Here is a 22,394-nt window from a genome sequence, read left to right on the forward strand (position 1 = left end):
TGAAGGCACACAGGCAAACAGGCATCTGATGAATTTTTTAAAAGCATGTAGGTGCCTGGTTTCTACCATATCAGCTAGAATTTGAGATGTCAGTGCTTCTGAAGTTCCTGTTGCACCTCAAACACCCAAATGTTTTTAAAAGATGGCCAAAGTCTCACTGATTTCTTTTCTCAAAAGATCATCTCATTCCACGCAGTTGTTGTAGGGGAGTCAGCTATGAATGAACAATAGCAGTCATGCTCCTTGGGACTCAGGGCCCTTGTAATGACAGGAACTGAACATTTCATTTATGTAACCCTGTGTTAGCAACAGCTGTTAGGTGACATAACTGTAATATGGCATTAACTCCTAAAAGGGAGATTTCTTCAGATACACAATGCAGGTAGTAACCCAGAAGAGATTCACCAGAAAGCCAGACTGTGGATGTGAGTTAATTCCCAGCTCTCAAGTTACATGCCTGGTATTCAGCATGTTTCCATTTTCCTCTGTTGCTCCTGTAAAGAAGGCTTATAGGATCACCTGGAAACATGACTAAATGGAATGAGATACATGTGACAGTTTATTAGCCTTATGAATGCTGGCACCAGAGTGACCCAGAATAATTCCAGGGTTTCGTAACACTGATATAGCAAGAATGGGAAATGGTTAGATATTAACTATGTTAACTGGGTACTCAAGAGGAAGACTGGCCCTTGTTCTGCAGCCTAGTGCAGCAATCAGACAAAAGAAGATGTGCAGCCACTGAATTAATTGCTGGGTATATATTCCTCATGGAGCATTATATGAGTCCTGACAAGAAAGTAAAAAATGGGCAAGATAGCTCAAAACTCCTCCATAGAAGTTTAGGCTGAAACATACTCAAGAACATTGTTTCACTCCTGGTTTAAAATGCTGAATGCCTGTCCTGGTAAGTTAAAAAAAAAAAAAAAAAAAGTGCAGGTTTGACATGGGTTAGGTTTAGTTTAGGGTATTTAATCACAAACTTGAGTGTCACATTGTTCAGCCCATGCTGTGGCTCACCATAGTGAATCAAGTCAGTGAGATTTGAGCATACTTGTTGTTCAAATTATTTTCCCAGTCTATTTGATTCTTCTGTTAAGTGCCTAAAGGTTGCCACTTCAGGAAGGACCTTGTGTATTTAACTCAATGCTGTATTTATTTACCGTAGCTCTCAAATATACATTTAAATCCTACAGACATCAAGCATGCAAGTGCTGCTAGACAAGGTCTGCACAACTTTTCCAGTCTGTGACTGGAGTGGGTACAAGATCATCCCCTCCACGAGGGGTGGCTGTAGATGCAAACTGAGCCTTTCCTCTCAGCAACAAGCTGCCATGGGTGCTGGAATGGCCCAAGCTGCCTGCTGGAGGAAGCAATACAGCATACGGCTTTGCAGGTGTTGCTGGGGCTGGGGACAGTAGCTGACATCACTGTCAGTCCTTGCCCTTTCTACCTTTTGAGCCACAGTCTCCCCTGCTTTCTACTCCAGATTCCCCTGCAGAGATGCAGGAGGAGCATCCCCATGTGTGCTAGAAAGGAACACTGCGTGCCCAACATGCTCCTTCAGCTAAGAGGTGCTGAAGATATTTGCAATCCTCTGATACCACATGCTTCTGTAGATAAAGCACAACAGCAACTCTGTAATAACTCTTGGGTTTTGTCCTTTCTTTAATCTTTCTTTCCTTCTGCTTCATTTCCCAGTTTATTTCTCCACTTGAAAAAGCAAAGAAGGAAGACTTGGCACAACTTTGTTCATATCAATCGACGATATCAGTGTTCCTTTGTTGAACTCCGCTTTTTAATTCCCAGTGTCTTGGGATTTTTGCTTGTAATAACCCATGAGCATTCAGTGTGGTGTATTTTGGAATTCTGTTGTTTCCACAAGAAACTGTACCAGCTAAATACTGCCAAGTAGTTCCATACACTGTCTAATCACTGTGTCTTAAAATGTGTACGCACTGACCTTCAGAAACTGTAGTATATGAAAAGCATCCTAAAACATCTCAGAATCAGAGAATGCAGCTGTGGGGAAGCTCCTGTTTAAAGGAACACTGTCAGGTGGATTGGACCCAAATCTAAAGTTGCACCAAACATTAGGACCAAAATTCTCAATCTGAGCTCCTAAAGTTGGATGGCAAAATCCATTGTCAAATACTTCTGTTACTCCCATTGAAGAGAGTGATACCTATAAGTATTCATGTATACTATACTTCAATTTAGCCAACCAAACACAGGCTTTTTTGAGATTAGATGTAGAATCCAAGTCTAAAAACATTGTCTGCAGAAAATAAATAAGAGTGGTTTTTCATCTATTATGGATTTAATTTTTTTCCTTATGGAAAGCACCTCATGGTGCTCTGAACAACCAAGATGGCCTCAATATGAAAGCCAGAAAGAAAAAAAAAAAAAGAACTGTATTACAGCCCAAAAGCATTAGCTAGCACAGTCCTGAAAAAGCCAAGTGAAATGCAGAAATGGTAATACAAGCATCACAAGTGACTGGGGTGCAGTCTCCTGCTGACAGCTCGAGGCACCGTTGGCCAGGTTCCATGGGAGCTCTCGAATGCCCAATCCCCAACAATTAGGCCCTGACTCAAAGCCCGTGAGCAGCCTGGTGCTGCCTGTGGCTGGCCAGCTCTGCTGGAGGAAGCTGCCTCTGCAGCCCTTTGCAGAAATGGTCCCCACTGCCAGGATCACTCAAACATCAGGAAGAGGGTAAGGGGGAACAGCAGGGAGAGGCTGAGAAAGGGAAGGGTGCCCAGCAAAGCTTTCCTGGAGAAGGAACAGAAACACTGTTCAAAGTGGTGGTGTTAATAGGCTTTAAAATATTTATTTTAATTTGTGCATGTGGATAGTTCATGAACTACTGTGTCATCCTCGTAAAGTGCTCAGCTGAGATATCTATTATACTCAATTAATTGAAGCTAACAGTTGACATGATTAACATAATTAAAAGAAATTAAAAGAACATAGTTAAAAGAAATTATATATTGTGGCTTGAGAGAAAGTTCTTGTACGCTCTTGTGAATTTCTTGTTTCTTTCTTTATAAAACAGGGAATAGTTTAATCATCCTTAACCAAACTAAAAATGAATTAATCAAATTTTGAGCCAGGAAATTCAGAAAAGGGTCTTTTTAGGATAGCTCCTTCAGAATTTCTAAAAAGAATTCATAGAATTGAAAAAATATTTATTTGATGGGTTGGGATTTTGTGTCTGCAATTTAATTAGGGAATAGAAACAGTGATAATAGTAGTGTAAATATTCCCACTGTGGAGTATCTCTCTTAACATAGCTTTAGATTAAAAAAATTGAGAGCCTGACCAGTTTGTTGCTGTGAATCTATATGTAAATTGTGCTGAAGTAGAATTTTGCAAAGAGAATAAGTAATGATCAATTGAAAGGTTCCAGTTGCATTTTTCCCTAAATATTTATCACTTAATAGTCACGTGTACTGCTTCACATCATTAAGTCATAAGTGGCCCCAGTTTAATGAAGCTGAATATTCAAAATTACTAATGTGATACTGGACTCCCTGTATGCTCTGATCACTTCAGTCCTTCAGCTGGATGAGAACACAAACAATTCCAAAATCCTCATGGACTGGACAAAAATCATAGCAGTGATGAAAGGCCTGACTCCATGAGTTGACACAGCTGAGGCCTGTATATGAAATGAGCTTTCACTGATAGAAGAATGAGCCATCCAACTTCAGGAGCCTTTTAAACTGCTAAGACAACTGGATAGCTGAAATGAAGGAATCCTCTGCTAGGAGTGAGCCCTGCCAGCCACACCTGTGCTGAATGTGGTGTCCTCACAGGGCTCCTCCACTGAGTACACTCACCACATGAAGATAGCTTTTGCTGGAGGTGGTGCAATCAGGAAGGTGAAATGCTGATCATGAGCCTTAATGCAGATGTTCCTTCTCCTCTGGGAGGCTGAACTGATACTCAGCTGATACGACTGCAAATACACATTAAAGAGTTTGAATCCTCTAGCTACAAACACACAAAGCTGCCAAATGAAACTGCAGTGGGAGTGCTACAAGGATGCAAAGCTCACATCCTCCCAGCTAATGTAGCTCAAGCAATTCACTTAATAATTGAAGTGGGACCTTTAGGTGAGAGTGGAGAATAAAACTTCTCTTTGTGGAATGTGGATCCATTCTCTCTCAGAACTGTAACTAATGGGGTGACAGCTAAATATAAGTGAGAATTTTCAAGGAGAAGTTAAGAAACCTGCCTTCTAGTGGGTTTTAGAATGTTTGTGAAGAGACTATTTCCTCCTGTGTGGTAATAAAATACGGTAAATTAACGTGTTTAACTTTTCAAAGTTGTTTGCCCACAGTGTGCTCGTGAATGCTCAATGTTTGCTACTACTTGTGCTATGATGGTTGGTTGTAATTGGTGAGATAAGCCACGTAACCTTTCTAATTCAGCCCAGGAAGCATGAACAAGTGTGTCTTTCCCTGATGCACAGACCCAGAGCTCAGCTGCTCTTGCAGAAGGTTAAACTTTCCGCAAGGAGAATATGGTAATACAGGAGTGTTCAGGGTCATAGATTGTGCAACAGCATCACATATGTGCAGGCTGGTGCAGAGCACAATCTATATAAACACAGCTGGAGATCTTATTTGTGTTGAAGCCAGGATTGATTGCTTTCCACTCACTGCTTCTACATTTGAAATGTCCATGCAGTTACAAATGCCTGCCTGTAAATTTTCCATGAAAAATTAAGTCATTCTCACTCAGTCACCACCGATGAAAATTTCAGCTCCTGCTCTGCACCACTGACTACTGCCTCAGCTCTTCCCTTGAGCTGGTAAAGCATCACAAAGGGCTTCCTTTCAGTGATTCCCTGGCAAACCCTCATTGCTTTCTGACTGCTACCTTGGGGACCAAGCTGAAGCCTTTTCTGGCTGCAAGCAATGTTTTTGATAGCTTTATCCAGAATCAGACATTGTTTGAGACCTGCATATTCCATCCTTACAGGAAGCTCCTCCTCTGCTTTCTGGAACACTTTTGTACATCCCAGAGGATGTGCAGCAGGAGATGCCCTTCACACACAGCACAGCTGAAAGGAAGGGGTTAAAGCTGGTCAGCTGCTGCCTGGCTTCTCAATGATCTTGTCAGTGATCCTACATCAGCTTCTGAGCTTGAACAAGTGTTGCCTGCACCCACTGTCAACAGGTTACTGAGGTCCTGCTTGGGCGTCACACTTTCTCTCAAATTTAGCTCACTTGCAGTAACACAGATGTGGCTTTAAACCCAAAACCAGTGTTGCACAGAACTTGGCAGGAAAACTTAGTGTGGAAGTCCTCATGAGGTACTTGACCTGATTTTCACTTGACAGGATTACATAACAGCACAGTCAATCCGACAGAGTCAACCCTAATCCAATACTATTAGAAGGAGGATGGGAGAATCTGATAAAGATTCTGAGTGTAACTTAGGGTCTGTAAGACAGGGAGTGATTTAGAAGTGTAGTCAGTTGGATTTCTAAAGCCGGCACTTTGATTCAGTTGGAACCTGCATGATGTTAGTTCCAGGAACAGTTTAGGCAAGAAAAATATTTGGCTTTTTTCTTTTTATATAGTGATATATAAACACTCAGTGATGGAAGAGCAGGACATTATTGACTGTGCAAGGAATGAATTAGAACAGCCTCAATCTGCTATACTTTTGTCTGAGTAGCAAGACCTTTTAAACTTCTACTGTTTGTGTCACTGCTCCTCTGACAGGGCTTCGCCCAGCTTTAATTTTATGAGCAGCTGGACTACTTCTTGTCTGAATACAATGAATTTTAGCTCTTAAGAGCAAGTTCTTGACTTGACATTGTCATTTAACCTAGGGAGCACTTGGGTATGATTCCAGGATTTACATCTCAACCCTGCTTCTCCTGCTCTTTAAACAGGGAAGAGGGCTGAAGCAACAGTCATATAAGGCACTGGGCTCCCTCCCAATGTACACAGTGAGTATTAGGGAAAGGCCTCAAAGCCTCTGATCGGAATTTGCATCCTGACCTGAACTTTAAACCTGTAACAGATCATAACCTTTGGGCCCTCTGTCTCATCAGAAGACTGAGATGCTCTTCCAGCCAATTCTTCCTCACCTGATTTAGGTCCCTGTTGCTAGACAAGACACATTTGAGCCAGAGAAAGCACAAGAACCCTCAAATTAGCTTCTTTAAAAGCAAAATTAAAAGGCTGAAGAAAGTTTGAAAAAAAAATAATTGTAGCTAAAAAAATTTTTGGCTGAAGGTCTCTCAAATGGTAACATTACTGTCAGGAGAGATCCTAGATTGGGATATATGAAACAACCAAACCAGAACCTCACACCAGTTGTTCTTTCTCCATCTGGTCTACTTCAGAAATACTTCAGGAAAAGATTTTGTTTTCCTCTTCAGTTAACTCCCTTCCTCAGTTGATTAATCTATGTCTCAATTGATATGCTCAGTAGTTTTTCTTCTCCATTGGGAAGACTCTCTGCCTTTAAACACATGCATAAAAAGGGATCTGAGCCACCCAAGGAGTTTACCTTCCTTCCTGGTGCACTGACATTTAAAAGCTACATCTTAGAATAAAGCAGAAAAACTGTGGCAGTCTGGTTACATGCAGTTTTGGTGGAGTAAACACTTGATTATTCAACAATGAGTCACTCCTGCAGTAACCTCATTCTGTCATGAGTGTATCACATCTGCTAACTCTCCACAGCAAAAACCAGAACCTGAACCACTTCAAAACGTGAATTCAGCCTCGTGGTTCGCACATAACACTCTATTCAACCAAAGCAGCCATGTGCTATAAGTGTAAAAGGGCAAAGTAGTTGTTCTCAAAGAGAAAATATCATAGAGAACAACAAAGACAATTATGGCAAAAGCCTTCTCCATTCTTCAGCTCTTCTCACAATGTCTGGCTTGTCCATTATTCTTCAAGTCTCTTTCAGTTCTCTTAGAAAGCCGTTGTGGTTTTGGAGCACAGTGTATTTGGAACACAGAATACTGGGGCTGCTCTGCCCTCTGGGTTGACTCCTTGCCCTCTGCCACACTGTCACTCTCAGCCAGAGCTCAGGTGGGCCTTGGCTGAAGCAGAACCTCCTCCCCACAACATCCACCTCTCCCCAAACCTCCACTCTCTGGTCGACAACACCTGAGGCAGAACACGGCTCCTGGGTCTTCATTTGGTTCAAAATTTTGTATGTGATACAAAAGAAGGCTAAACAACAGCATTTTTGCTACACTACCCTAAATTGTAACACTGGAATTTTAATTAAATTTATTTACCATTCTTGTAACAGTAATTTTGTTAATTTTGTTGGAAAGAGAGGAAACAGCAAATAAGGATATTGTGGTAATCACAATGTCGTAAATTGGGAAATGGTCCTAGTGAAATATTGCTAACATTCAGTCAACTACTTTTTATCAGTGGCTTTACGTAAGAGCACCTTTTTATATTAAAATTAAGCAGTGCTTGTCTATTAAATTCAAATACTTAAAGTGAACTATGAGAGATGGTAGAGTTTTTTCTGGACAATGCAGGAGACAGGTGCAGGAAGGATGGTGCAGCATTTTTGCAGAGAGCACCATTTGGGGTACTGTAGCCCAAGACATGGGGCAGCTGGCAGCTGCAGCAGGGGTCAAGGACTGCAGTCAAATCAGGATTTCAGAGTGTCTGGGGCACTAAAGATCCAGCCTGAATGTCCATTTTATCCTAGAGCACTTTGGGCTCAGTATTGGAATCTTTTTGACACAGCATGATTATTTTGGTTACTCTTGATCCACCCCAGTACCTGTGCTTGTCCACCTGTAAATGGTCTAAGGTGAAAATAAAAAATCCCTTTGTTGAATCCATTACATTCCTGTCATATATATGTGAACACATGTTGGTGGTCTGAGCTTTTTGTGAGGAAAAGTTTAAAAGAATTAAATCAGTTTCTCCCCCTGATACATTACAGGTTTGTTTAAAGAAAACTAAATAATGGCAGCTGCAATTATTTTCTTTGTAAGACCAAGGATTGAGATAGTGCATATAATGGACCTACAAATTCATAGATGCACATGTGTATTTTTTCCAGAAGTTTAGCTATTAATATTTATGTTATTGATCTGAAAGTTTGATAAAATTCCATTATTAATGAAAGTAGTCTTGGCTGGAACCAAAAATTCAGTGATCAGTGTGACTACCATGCCACTAGCAAGCTACTAAATAATGCAAGTTCAGCCTTTCATGAAATCCAAAGGGAAAAAATATTCTGATTAAAAGTAGAAATCTCTGGTAAAGTCTATGGGTATAAAGTTTAACCATTACTTATTTACATATTATTTAAGCAATTAGCAGCTATAAAAACAGTAAAATAATTAGTTTCCAAAGCTTAACTATAGATGAAAGAAATTTTTTTCTCATTAGAAAAGCTAATTTCAATCTATGTTCCATCTACTCTTTCCCCAGACAATAAAATGCTAATATTGCTATGACACACAGGTCTGCACAATGCTACATATAGCCCACTACTTGCCATGATAAACATCATTATTTTTGTAAATGAAACATCCTCTCTCCCCCAGCCACACACGTGGTAAAATATTACTCACACTAGGTTTATCAGCATCACTGAAAGATCAGAAATTAGCACCTCCTACTCAAGAGCAGGACTTAAAAACATGATTTGTCTGTTGCAAAAATACAAAAATTCTGAGGGGGAAGCACTAACTGTGTAGAGGTTAAAGTTTTATTTGACAACTTCTATTCTTTTTTCCTTCCCCTTTCTAAAGGAAGTGCTTGTATATGTAGACAGGCATTTGCCATTTGGGTGAGATGTTCTCCTTCCAAGTACAAAAGAGATGAAACAGCCACTATGTACTGTGAGTAACCTTCAGTTTGTTTTGCAGCATAAAAAGTCCTCTAACTGGCAATATATGAACTCTTATTATAAACTTGTTATGCTCATTACAGGAAATGAGTTCATAGCCAGTTAATTAGTATTTTCCTTAATGACTTATGCTTGAGTCTTAACACAGAAGAGCAGCCTCTGGAGGTGTTTGTGTAATCAGTTCAGCACTGTAGGTCTCACACTCACCAGCCTGGAGTGAGGAGCAAGGCATGCTCTGGTCTGGAAGGGTCTTCAACATGTGCCTAAGCATAAGGGAATTTCTGGTTTCTGTTTAACACAAAAAAAACCCCTTGCTCTTGCTCAATCCAGGCCTGGCATGGAATCTGTGCCATGTTCTAATTTGGAAGAGGAAAAACCTTTCCTTTGAATTATAAAAAAATTAGAGTGAAAAGGGACCACCGGGGCTGCCTCTCCCATGACCCACTTGAAGCAGGGCTCCTGTGAGGTTGGAGCAGGTTGCATGGGTTTTGTCTTGATAAGGTTTGAAAATCTCCAAGGCCCATGGCTTCACAACAAATTCTGTCATTGGGTATGTTCAATGCCCTACCAAGGCTGATAAAAGTGCAGGAAACACCTTTGTAAGTGCATCTGGTTTATGATGTTCCTTTTTTGTTCTGTTGTGCACTGATCTGATTACAGTCAAATTCAGATCTAGTGGAATTAAGTGCAACCCCCTTTTTTCAAAGAACTTCCACTGACATCAAGAAATTTTCTTTTCTTCCTGTTGCCATTAGTCTAAGGTTATGGTCATGCTGAGGACATCAGCATTCTCTCCCCTGTGTGTGTGTATGTGAAGCCTGCTTCTCTGACACTGAAACTGGAATAGGCATGGAATCAGATTCAGGACATCTGCTGAAGTCTAGCTATGTATTTTCTGAGGTCAGTGACAAAATCTTGAGTGGCTGTTAAGTTACTAGACTGGCACCAAAGAAAAAAGAGGATTTACTGAGATTACTCTTTCTCCTCACAAATATCCTTGGCAATGCCATACCTGTTTCATGTGCTGATGGAATGGCAGTGCAAAATAAAAACCTTTCTTCTACCTCTTTCCTTGTAATTCTTCAAGCTTTACTTCCTGTAAAGGGAATAATCAGAAATAAGTTTTCAGTTGCCCTTTTAAAAGCCCAGACTCCAGACCAAATCTCTAATTGCATTCTTTTAAAGGCCACACAGTGGTGTTAAGCTCTGTAGTAACACACTCAGAAAGGACCTGAAAGTCTGTGCTGAGAACAGCATCTCTCACCTCACAGGCTCAGCTGTGATTTGTGCCTCTACAGAAAACAATCCATTTGCACCTTATTGGAATGATCTGGAGAGGAAAAAATAATGTTGTGGAGACCAGGACATTTCTTAAAGTGCTTTACCTGGAGGTCAGTGGAATTTCATTTATAAATGATAAAATGCATGTATTTTGATGCTGAAATTGTGATGACTTACAAAGTTTGATATTACTGTACTTTTCTGTGAACAGTGATTTTTTTGAAGTGGTGAACATATTTTCCAAGAATATCGTAGACATTTTAACATGTATGTTTGTGCCAATAAATCTTGTTTTAAGAAGTTTGAGTTTGTACCATTCTGTTCCAATACACAGGGGTTTAAGGGTAGTTGAGCAGCTTCAGCTTTCATTCCCTGTGTTAAGTACTAGACACTTCTAGAAATGAAGATTTTCTAATTCACACTGAGTTTTTACATGTACAGTGTAATAGAGAAGAGAAAAAGGAGTTCTGTTGTATAAACAGTAATGAACCCTGTACAAAAATATACAAACATTAACAAATGATGAATAGGAGCAGATGAGAAAATGTATTTAGTGCATTTGACCACATTCTTAATTTTCTTAATGACAACATGGGTTTTCCTTTTAATAGGGCATGGTGAACTCATGGAATTCAATGCTATGAAATACTGATAGTTCACCAATTTGGTGTACACTGGACAGATTTTAGATGAAGAAAGAAAGATTTTCAGCTAGGGGAATACAGACTCTCTTGCAGGGTCCTCTCCTGCATTAACTTGAAGCAGCTGGTGCTGGCCACTTGTGTGATAGATTAATGGGGCATGGTAACTGTTGCCATGGTTATTCCTAATGAGCAATTAAGCCCTTTGAAGGGAGAACGGTTGGAAGCTGCTTTTCTCCCCTTCCTAGCGCCTACACCTAAATTTTAAATTGCATAAGCATCACAGTAATTCCCAGGTAGCTCCACACCTTCAATGCATTGGGGGTATTATTCAACAGCTTCTCTAAATTTGTTGAAAATTATCTCAGAACACAAAAATGGCACATTATTGTCTAGCCCCACTCCAAACCCAGGCAATGTCAAGATGCCTTTTTAAAATAAGGTTCTTTATTAGCAAAACTATAGATTTGTCCTTGGTAACTCAGTGCACCTGGCAATCAATCGGGGACACTTTTGAGTCTAAAAGGAGACAAAGCAATCACTGATTTCATGCACTGCACATTCTGGTCTGCGTGAAATAGCAAATAAGAATGAAGCAAGAAAGTGAATTATGTTGACTTGTACATGTGAACACGATATTAAAGAACACAGGAAACTGATCAAAGCCAAAGTGAGGCTTATTAAGGGAACACAATAGGCTGGTGTTCCACTAGCACTCTTACAGGAAGGTTGTGTAATTAGCTCAGTATTATTGAAAAAAACATTCCCAATTGCTGACTTTTGAGCCTACATAGAAGTCTAGCAAATGACAAAACAAGTGAAAATGAACTTCTGTTTAAAATAATTGAGATATTTATGTGGCTATGGAAGAATCAGTAAGATCACATGAAAAATCTATCATTCTGGTCAGATAGATTTGCATAATTCATGGCAGTTCAGGGAGCAGAAAGAAGAACTGTGTCCCAGGGATCATTAAATTATGTGGGGTGATGAGCTCTTGGGACATGCACATACTTTGGAAAGTCAATACCAGACAATTTAAAAGCAAAACAATCCTTGAAGTGACTGCCTGTACATTTTTCTTTGTAAGCTGAAGTACCTGAAGGTAAGTGAATGAATAAGTGCTTGTAAGTGTTCCTGACAGTTTTAAAATTTTAAAGAAATCTCTCACGTGACTAAAGATGGTCAAAACTGCAATCTGAGAAGAAAAGTTGGTAAACTGCTTGAGTTCCATCTGAAAGACAACAAAGCAGTGGTAACTAACAGCCAAGGCAGCTTTTTTTGCTTTCCCAAGAGTTTCTGATCCAGGGGAACAAAACCTTGTAACACCTCCTGTGGTTGGGCAGCTATCATCAAAAGCTCTTGCCATGCCAAGGTAACCATAAACACTACATTTTACAAGGGGAATTTCCTGGCACTGAGTTATTATATTTTTAAGACAGTTTTTAGAATTATTCTACAGAAGTAACACCCTTGTCTTCTTCCTTATTATCTGAACAGTGTAATTAGAATTTAACAGCCATTGGCTGACTGCTTCCCAAAGGCAAGTAAAGCCTGGTGTTTCTACATCCTGTTGGGCATAACACAGATTTACTCTGTAGTATGTAGTCAGTGGGTTTGATAATTTGACTTCTAGTACTTAGCTAATGACTGGCAGGTTTTTCTTCTTGCTAGAAAATGTACAATATAACATCAAGCTATTTACATCTTCCCTCAGTCTAGAAAACACCCGCTCCACAGTCCAGTGATAGCAGGAGCTGGGAAGGCTCCCCAACACCATCCAGTGCATGCTCCTGTGATATAATCTGTAATAATCCGTATAGACAGTGCACTGAAAGAGCTGCCTAGATCAGGGGTGTTGCCAAGCGCCACACAGCCCTGCACCAATCCAGGTTTTGTTAAACTTCCTTTCTAATGATCCAAGAAAGGTACAGAAGAGAGAAAACCCAAAATTTCTCACTAGTCTGAGTCAAACAACCAGGGAGACAAGGAGGAATTCCTTTTCTCAGATCAGACTGTCCAGTGAGTCAGTTCAGTTTGGAATAGGATGCAGAAAGGAAGCATCTGAAACTGTCATGCCCAAGGAACACTGGGGTTAATAGTGATTGCGGATCTGGGAATGTAAACCAGTAATTGCAATGCATACATTGCCCTGGCAAAGAATACGTTAATCTCCTTTTAATGTCTTCCTCTGAAGACACCTACAAGTTTCAGGGACAAAGTTCAATCATTTTATCACCAGGAACTGTCTGGATTATTTTTGCCATCCTTCTACCTGCTTATCAGTCATGTTTCATAACCACACACGCTCTTGGTGCGCTCCAGTCCTCTAGAAAACTCGATCTGAGCTCCATTTCTGAGCTGGCTCAAAACCTCTTTTTATTGTTCTGCTTACTGTCTGGGCACAATGTATAGTAGTTCTTACTCTTTTGTTTGATGTTTTCCTTCAGTTTGACTGCCCTTGTCCTCCTTAGACATCCTGACAGACCATCCATACACATTTGCCAGTTCCATCTCTTCTGACCATTGCAGTTCTCAGTTCTCTGCTCTGAGTAAAGGTTTTCCAAATGCTTTATGTGGTGGCACAAATGTTTTGGTGTCTATATTGAAAAAAACTGAAATATCTCACTACCATACTAGAATTTCTCACAACTGCCTTTACCCTCCAACCCCCATGCAGTCATCCTAGTCATCCTGTTACACCTGCTGGGTTTTTTAATCTCTTTTTCTTTCCTCTGAAGTTTAGGACCAACAAAATTATCATTGTTGAATCAATAGTAAGCCATATCCTCAGCAATTAATTTGATCCAAATTCTCCTGCCTCTATTACAAAAACAAATCCTATTGATACATCTAGTGCCCAGCCGGATGGCATCCAGGTGACCTGAGACACTGCCTATCAATCACAGTTTCATTTCAGTCTTTTGTTTTACACAAAAGTCTCACAGTTTGCACGACTTTTTCTCCCTACAGATGTTTTTTATACCAAAAGTAAAACTTGCCTACTGCTGAGACATTTCTTGACTGCTCAGGCATCTCTGTTCTCTTTGAATGGCTGCTGAAAATACTATTATTTTGGGATGCCTATGGTTGGCAGCTAGATGGAATAAAACAGTCTTTGTTAAGGAGAAGGCATCTTTGTATAGCTGTAAGCACAAGTATCCTCAAGGCCTGTCTTTAACACAGACAAAGAGCCAGCCCACATCTTCTTCAGCAGCTGAGCCTAGAACTCGAAACTGTAAGGAGTGAGAAAGCCAAGCTTGGCTGTATAAGCATGGTGCTGTGCCCATTATGGGCTTCCCTTGCCTATATGTAGATTTATCAGCTCTCATCTAGGATATTGAAGTGTCTTCTGATGCCATTAAGACAAGGTATCCCTGTGGTTGGACTTGATTAAAAATGGCCTTTGGGTAGATCATTAATACACATTTAAGTGCAGTCTGAACACTTCTTCAGCCTTGTACAACACATCATGGTGTGAGCCTGGAAAAGAGAGGAAGCAAAAGACACTTAATCATTAAAAAGGACCTCTTTAGCATATAACCTATCTGCTCCTATTTCACCCAGACACAAGGGACGAGTCAAAACTCAGTGCACTCAAACCAGCAGCTTCTATTCCTGATTGTGTTCTCTTTGCAGCCCACAACACAATCTCTGGGAGGTTTCTGTCCAGATTTGCAGAACCATCTCTGCACCTTAAAATACCCTGACAAGGTTAGGCACATCACTATATATCTGCAATGCCAGAAAGCAGGTTGTCTTTTACACTTTATTTTCCCATAGATAAATAAGTAAATACTTAAAAAGTAATGTTGTCCTGCCTTAACGGAGGGAAAACCCACAAAGAACAAAAAACCCCATGTTTTTTTGTTTCAGCTGTCCAGCAGTGCAGCCATCTGCCTGCTGCAGCTCCCTGAAGTGACTCTGCTGGTGTCAGGAGGCACCCAGAGAGCAGAGCCACGACCGCCCCACGGTGCCCAGCCCGGGAATGTCAAACAGGGGCAGTCGGTGCAGGCAGCACCGCACTGTGACAGCAGGGGCACTGTCAGTCACCCTCACTGCTCTTGTGGATTTATTTCACAAATGATGCCAACATAGGCTAAGAGGGTCAGACTCAGTCTCAAATGCAAAATAAATTTGGTCACAACTTCTCTGTATGGGATTAAACCACATTGTCCACCCCTTGGGTTAGCCATTCTGCTGCAACTGGCATTCATTTTAATAGTTTTTCAGAACTCTTTTTCATCTCTTGTACATCAGTTTCTTTAGCTGAGGCTTCGAATTTCTCAAGTGTTTTCAAAAAGAACTGCATTTTTCTATGTGGGTTTGTCACTGTCTCATTCTTCCTCTCTGTTTCATCCCACCTGGTCTCTGTTTCATGGTGCTGAACAAAATATTGTTCTCCCTCTTGTCTACAATAGCTATTACTTGTCAAGTAAGTTCATTAACTCTTAAATACCCCACTTGCTTTATAGAAAAAAGTAATCAGATGATTTGTGTCTAGCCACAAAAGTTGCACACTTTGCCCAAGACATCTTTGCATTATCCTGATGCTTCCAGGGCTGCTTCCTACACATTGCATTCTCTGTTTTGGCATTCTCAGGTTGATCATGTTGTCTTGCTTGTCATTAATAGAATCTTTCAAGTCTTGTTTAAAAACAAGTATAAAATATAAATACACCTTGGTCTTCAAATGAAAGGCTGTGAGTTTCTTATGTGTTTTAGGCCTGTTCTGTGCTCTTGCAAGCATCAGAAAACTCTGCATCAACATGGAAAAGTACCTGTTGCTCCCCTCATGGAACATCTCCAAAGTCATGAGCCAATGTGAAGCATGTTGCCTGCAGCTGTACAAAGGCTCCCTGTGTCATGTGCTGCATGGGAATGACCTCACCAGCTGAATGGAGCTACTGAACCAGTTATGGATGCAGTCTGACAGTCCCAGAACAAACATGACTCATTTAAGAACATTCCCTACCTTCCTTTTTAATAACTGGTTTCTCCAAAGTCAGTAAAGTAGAACTGAAGGGAGAACAAAGAGTTCTTCAGTGAACTCTGCAGTGTTCTCACACACCCCTTGCTGTGCTGCAGGAGCACGTTTGAAACAAGAGCTCCACAACAATTCCATCTTCTCTGGTGGTACCCCAGCTCTCACACTGTAATCAACTCCAGCAGCAGATATGGACATGCCCATACTAACAACAGCAATACCATTACTAAGGAATTAATAGTTCTGTGTCCCAGATTTCAAACCAAAAAGCTTTAAAAAGACTAAATGTTGGTGTGCAGCAGAGGCCATCATCCATGATTATGATAATGATGGTGTTGAGATGAGAAAAGGGTTCTGAAAATAAGATTTGTGTCTAGTTTGACCATCAAAACTTGGTTGTGTAACTTCACATACAAGACTGTTCAACTTCCATACTCAGTTTTCTTAACAATGAGCTAAAAAATTTATTTCTTGGTATGCTTTTGCTTTTTCACCTTGTAGTAAATCCATTATCACTTTGATTCTACTTTTTGACAAAATAGACAAAAGAAATCACAATATATCAGGGTAAACTTTGAAAATTGGAGCTTTATTTGTAAAATATTTTTGGTATTATGAAATCTTAACTCCACCAATGCCATTGACAACAAAGAAAAAAATCTTGATTATATAAGGGAACTGAGGCTTTGTTTCAGATGAAGCTATTAAAGTATGCAAATAGTAATGTAATTTTTAAATGTGGAATACACAAGTCCTCATACTAGGTCTTCTCCTATTGTTTCACATTGATTGCAGTGGACTGATACTACAGGATTGCCGTGGCATCCCAAATTGGAAACAATGGAATACATTCACTTCAGTAGCAGTGGCTGTGCTCGGACAGGCTCAGTGCAATTTTCAAGTATATTTTGTTAATAGTCTCCCTATACAATTTATTGTACTGTAATCCAATGTGTGTCTGGGAAAAGCTTTATTCAAATAGATTTGGCTTCTGTAACTGACATGTGACATTAACTCGGTGTGAACTGCAAGATTCTCCATCTCACGGTTTGAGGTGGGGTGGAAGGGCCTCATGATGCGGAAAGTGCCACGTCTCTGGTCTTGGGCACTGATCTGTATTTCTGAGGGACCTCAGTTCAAGTTCTAAGGATCAAGTTTGTAGTGAGGTAATAGCTTATAGATAGGGACATAATGTGCTTTAATTGCATTTTGGAACTTGAGGAGATGTTTTCTCAGTAGTAAGGCAGCGTATGACAAGAAAAGTTGATTCATTGGTTACTAGGTTCCAGGATGTTTTCTGAAGGGCCTTGAAGAGTAGGACAGCATCCTCTCTGACTAGGCCAGAACATAGCTGCAGTGGGTTAGCCCAGTCTTTAAATATGAGCTGTTTAGTCAAAACACCTGTTGCTTTTAACCCTCCCCTTAATGTGAGTTAGGTAACTCTTGAGAGGGAATCCCAGATAGGGCTACAGGGAGATCAATACAGTGAAGGTGTGAAGTCTTTCTGCAGAGGAAAATTCTCCTCTTTCTAGCAGTCCCATGAGTGGAGGAACACATAAGGAAACACTTCAGCAGACTTTAAGGCACCACGAGTTAGGGGGGCGGCAGCTGCAAGGAGTGCAGTGGAGCCCAGCCCGCCCCCAATGCTGTGTGCTCCCCAGAAGCAAGGCTCTGGCAGGACAGGCTCCACGATTCAGCACTCCTGGTTCCTTGGGTGGGCTTTCCATCCACTGAGCTCTGCGCCTGTCCAGGGAATGCCACTACTTCAAAGCTGGCTTGAATGTGCCTTCACAGGCTGCCACTACAATGCAGAGGTACTCCAAGGCTGCCCCAAGTCTTCCTTGCACTGTATTCACTTAAAAAAGACCAAGAATGCTATCACTGTACAAGGGGAATCAGTCTCCTAACTAAGCACTGCTTCCTCCAGCCTTAAATGAAAGCAGCAAAAGCCACCAGCGTTGTTACCAACAGCTAACAGGTAATGCACACTAGGAGAGCAGGGCTGGGGAAACAAAATGATAATTGTAAATGACCCATATTGATAAAAGGAATGAAAGGTGGTTGGATATGTTTCCTAGACCCACTAGAAAGAAAGACAATGGTCACTTAATTCTCTATCCAGACGCAAGGAAACCATGAGCCATACAGCCTTTTTATAAATGCCTATGAAAGGCATATCTCACAGCTCAGCTTTTTTGGCAAGGTAAGATTTCTTTCATCTTTCTGTTTTGTTCTAGTGACTCCATTTTTGTCAAATATAGTTTATTTGCTTTCCTGCAGCACAGCCTTTCCTCTAAGGAACAACAATTAGCTAATATAACTTAGGATTATTAATTCCTGCTTTCTTTTTATGTCCTTTAACCATTCCCCTTTAAGAAATGTAAAGGTTTGCTTTGTTTTGGGTTTGTTGGGTTTTTTTTCTATTCCCTGGCTTAAACTACTTGTTTAATTTTTTTTTATTGTGAAGTTACACAACAGAAGCATTGGATTCCAGAGTTCCTCTACTGCTAATGAAGTATGACATGTTACAAGTGGATGGAATATGTCTCATTATAGTAATGAGTACTATATTTTAATGGATTTCTGTGTAAAAAAGGCTCATGTGATAATTTTGATTTTGTCTGCTTGTTTGCTTCTACCCATGCACACGGTAATTTTAAATTTATTGGCTACTGACAGATAGGAAGAAATCCCAAGGATATTCCAGCCACATAATTTTCAAGAAATTTTACACCTGGGAAATGAGGTAGTTGAGGATTCTTTCCCTAGAGCTGCATTTGGTAAAGGACCATACTTAAGCTCTTACCAATTAAATACCAGATAATCCACAAAGATGGGACAGATTTCTGCCCTCTTTGGTTTAGTTACTCTCCTGAGCAAATTGCCAAAGCTCTTTATATCAAAGGGATTTATCCCAACACACTTTTTATCAATCCTTCACCCCCTAGTTCTGAGTTTCAACGACAGTGTGCAAAGTGAGCCATCCTTTCTCTTTTCCTTTTAATTGATTAGAATTAAACCAAAAGAATTTCTGACTGCGTATCAGAAACCTCTATTAATTTACAGCATCTGTAAAACTTTCTTTACTGAGATCTCTTGAATTGACTTAGTACAAAGCACTTCTGCAATGCCTGATTGTTAAAATCCCTGCTTGGTTTTCAGTAGTGTGGCCAGGTACATCAGGTTCTTCCTGAAGCAAACTCAGCCAGTCACAAGACACCCGCTCCTGAAAACAAACCCAAGCTTCCGCTGACTTCAGTAGCAGCAACGAGCAGTTCAAAACAGCTCAAGTGTGAACTCAAGCCGGAAAATTAATTGACACAGAGGAGTAATGGGAAACTCAATCTGAAAATGAAGCGTTTTTAATTAAGAGACGCTCTCCAGAATTATACAGAAAGACACTCTTTCCTATTTAAAATTTGGCTCTTCCTTCCTCAACAAGTACAAATCACCGGTCTATAATTAGTACTGTTAGTGGAAGGAATGGCTCAGTGTCTGGCTGAAGTCAGGCCTGTGACCGTGACAGGGAGGGCAGTTGGTGTGCTGGAACAGATTCTAGCTAGTTTGCCATTTAGCACCCAATTTCTTACAAATGTTTCTGTTATAATCTGTTAATGTTATTATATTTGTTACAAATGAAAACAAAGTCAGGAAGAAGGGTGCCTCAATTCCAAATAACTGAGAGCAGCAGCATGACTCCCTTGTACAGTGATTGTCATTTTACCAGTGAACGAGTCCAGCTCCAATCCCATGACAAGACCTAATCCAACATTTTATGTAATAATTATTTAATAAAAATTGCATAAATGCTCACCAGTGGGGAAGTCAGTAGCCAGATGTCTCTACCCTTACTCTGTTTTTAAAGGAAGATGTGTCTCTCACTCTGTTTCTGTAAGAGATTGGTAACACTTCACTCTGCAGCAGTGAGCCCAGAAGCAGATCCTAAATGCAATGGAGGGCAGTAAACTGACTCTGGTCAGCAAATGTAGAGTTTAAATCAATACAAAGAATGTGTATTAAGAACATGTGGGGAGGCAAGGGTTGGAATGCACTCTGGTACAGATCCAGCACCATGTCATAGGCCTGGATGCTCAGGTGTCTGTTGAGGAATGTGGGAGTCTCAAGAACACCTGCTAAATATGGACACATTTAATCCATAACCCAGACAGGAGTGCGCCTTAGGTATCAAAAGCTGTGGAAATATTTTCTGCAGTCTCATTGCCCTTAAAAGAGCTTTTCAATGGCCTGTCCACGCTGTTCCTGGGCTTGGGAATGTATTTTCTCACCAAGGAATCAGATTGAGCAGCTCACAGACAGGAAAATCTTCAGGGAGCTTTCTGAGAGATTAACAAATTGAATTGGCTCACTGAGGGGCCAAGAAAATAACAGAGTGGGAAAAGAGCAGTCAAGAGCACACAGCCATGAGTACTTGGTGGCAGTGGTGCCAACTCCTTGATGAAAGTGAAACGTTGTATCAGCTCAGGAAACCCTGTGAAAGCTGTCTGGCATAAATGTCTGGATGGTTTTGAACGGTGAAGCCCAACCTGAGGTAATCACTTTCTTTCAGGTCAGGAGAGGATGTGTAATTCCAACACGGTAGGCAGGAACGAAGATGCATTTTCCTGCTTATCTCTTACTAGCTCTCTTATGCTAATCTAGTGACATGCAAATTTCATTTTAAGTGCCTAACTCTGTAATTTGACGTTCCTCTTGGTCTTGGATCCTCGCTCCAACTCAAAATATGTTCTTTGATCCTGTTTCGGTTTTGCTTTTGTGCTCCCACAGCTGTGATGTAATCCAACCAAAAACTTCATTCATGGGATATTTTCAGTCAAATTGGTTTCCTAACCTAACAGTACAGTTGCATAATCACTGTTTTTTAACTCAGTGGAGGTGGTAGGACTGCTCCCTTTGGTGGATGTGTAAGGACTTTGATCACCTTAGGCAGACTGAAATCACAAACTATCACTGTCCAAGTTAGGCAGGAAGCTTTAAACCCCTTTTCAGTACTGTGAATTCAATTTCAGGCTATCCTCATGCGGCCTTCTGTGAGGCTGACTGCAGAAAATGAGTTGCTAATACACACTAAACAGCAGGATCTCAGACCTGAAGTGCTCTGAGCTGTTTGCTTCTAAAATCATGCTGATGGGCTTGGGGATAAGCACATGGAGGTACAGGGGGGAGATACACCCTTTCCATTTGTATCCTAAAAGAGCAATTCAGGGCTCCTTCATGTGTCACTTTTCAAGATATTTGGAACATAAAATTATACTGCATTTGCCAACAGAAACTGAATTTAATAAGAATACTTAGAAAACACTAAGAATAGGGACAGAATGAAACACTACATTCCCCAGAAGTTGTTAGTGAAGGTTTTCTGTCTGGCGACAAGTATTCACTTGTGCAAATGACTTTGAACTGCAGCACATTTCAGGAACTTGCTGCTTGAGTTGAAGTTCTTGTTTTTTACATTCCTTTACATTTTAATCAAAGCATTTTCAAAACTGTATAATATTGCTATCTATTTGTTACTGAGTTTGTTCCTACACTCTCCAATGCTTTTAGAAAAACCTGTCCATATATTTACTGGTAATGAGAAAAGTGGGTTTTTTCCTTTCCTCCTCCTTTGTCTGTACAGAGAGTAAGAGTGACGACTTTTGCTCATTAGCAAAAAAAAAGCCTTTCCGGATCTTTGCAAGAATCAATGACTGTCAGCGTCACTGTAAATGGTGAGTAATTAGACCTAGGAAATGAAGAATTAGACGTGGGCTCCAGCTGTAAAGTATTGATTTTTTTTTTTTTATAATAATATACAGTTCCGTCAGTGCTGTGGAGCATCTTGGAACAGGTGACTTCTACAAGTGGATAGGGAAGCACAGTTATTTAAAAAGAGGAGCCTTATTTCCTTAGCAAATCCAAGCAAGCAGTCATCAGGTAGTTTTCTTAGGTGGTCTCAAATTGTTATTTTTCCATATTGAAAGGCTTCATATTTTTTCCCCTTTGAAAATGTAGATACTGCCAATACATCGCTGCTTATCAGAACTGATTGAATTGCTTCAATTAAGCAAAAATTCTGCTTTTTGTGTATGCTGGGAAAAGGTTCGCCATTTGGTGTGGGGCTAAAAATCTACTTATGTGCGAGAAGCAGCGGGATTGCATAAAAACCCCACAAAGAGCAGCATTTTCCTGGCGAGGCCGCACGAGGGAGCCGGGCAGCGCTCGAAGCTGTGCCCCAGCTCCCAGGGCTGAGCCGCCCAGGGCAGGGCCAGTGCGGGACCTGGGCTGCGAGGCACACAAAAGGATGACGAACATGGGAATGATTTGTTCTCGCCGTGCTCCACATATGAACGTACAGACACACACACACAAAATAAAACTGGGGAAAAAATCACGACCATTTACATGTTTTTCTTACAAGCTTTGTGTTCTTTAGAACAGTTTGTGTGTGCATATATGTATTTTACTTCTGCTGCTATAAAAACTCTTACATTATAGTTACTTACTAGACAAAGTGACTTAAAAACAAACATGTAGAACCCGTAAAATTTTGTAACAATTTTATTTTGCTTTGTTCCTTAGTAGATGAGCCATTGACTCAATAGCAACATTCACTCCTTTAG

At 40.5% G+C, this 22,394-nt stretch overlaps 1 protein-coding gene across 2 annotated transcripts in view; it reads left to right on the plus strand.

Annotated features, from left to right (window-relative positions):
• The window catches only part of LOC134555939 (vesicle-associated membrane protein 2-like), a 59,813-nt gene extending 41,115 nt beyond the window's left edge, over positions 1-18,698 (plus strand). Inside the window, exons 5-6 of one of the 2 annotated variants that reach the window (XR_010081527.1) lie at positions 1,702-10,256; positions 15,513-18,698. Coding sequence is in view for 1 of the 2 variants with exons in the window: in XM_063408035.1 (XP_063264105.1) it covers positions 1,702-1,718 (17 nt within the window). In the remaining variant the exon portion in view is untranslated. Of the gene's footprint in view, positions 1-1,701; positions 10,423-15,512 lie in introns of those variants that run through there. The other variant, XM_063408035.1, reaches the window with a different exon arrangement.
• The last annotated feature ends 3,696 nt before the right edge of the window (positions 18,699-22,394 follow it).

The sequence above is a fragment of the Prinia subflava genome, chromosome 11 (genome assembly GCF_021018805.1).
Source record: "Prinia subflava isolate CZ2003 ecotype Zambia chromosome 11, Cam_Psub_1.2, whole genome shotgun sequence".
Taxonomy (NCBI): domain Eukaryota; kingdom Metazoa; phylum Chordata; class Aves; order Passeriformes; family Cisticolidae; genus Prinia; species Prinia subflava.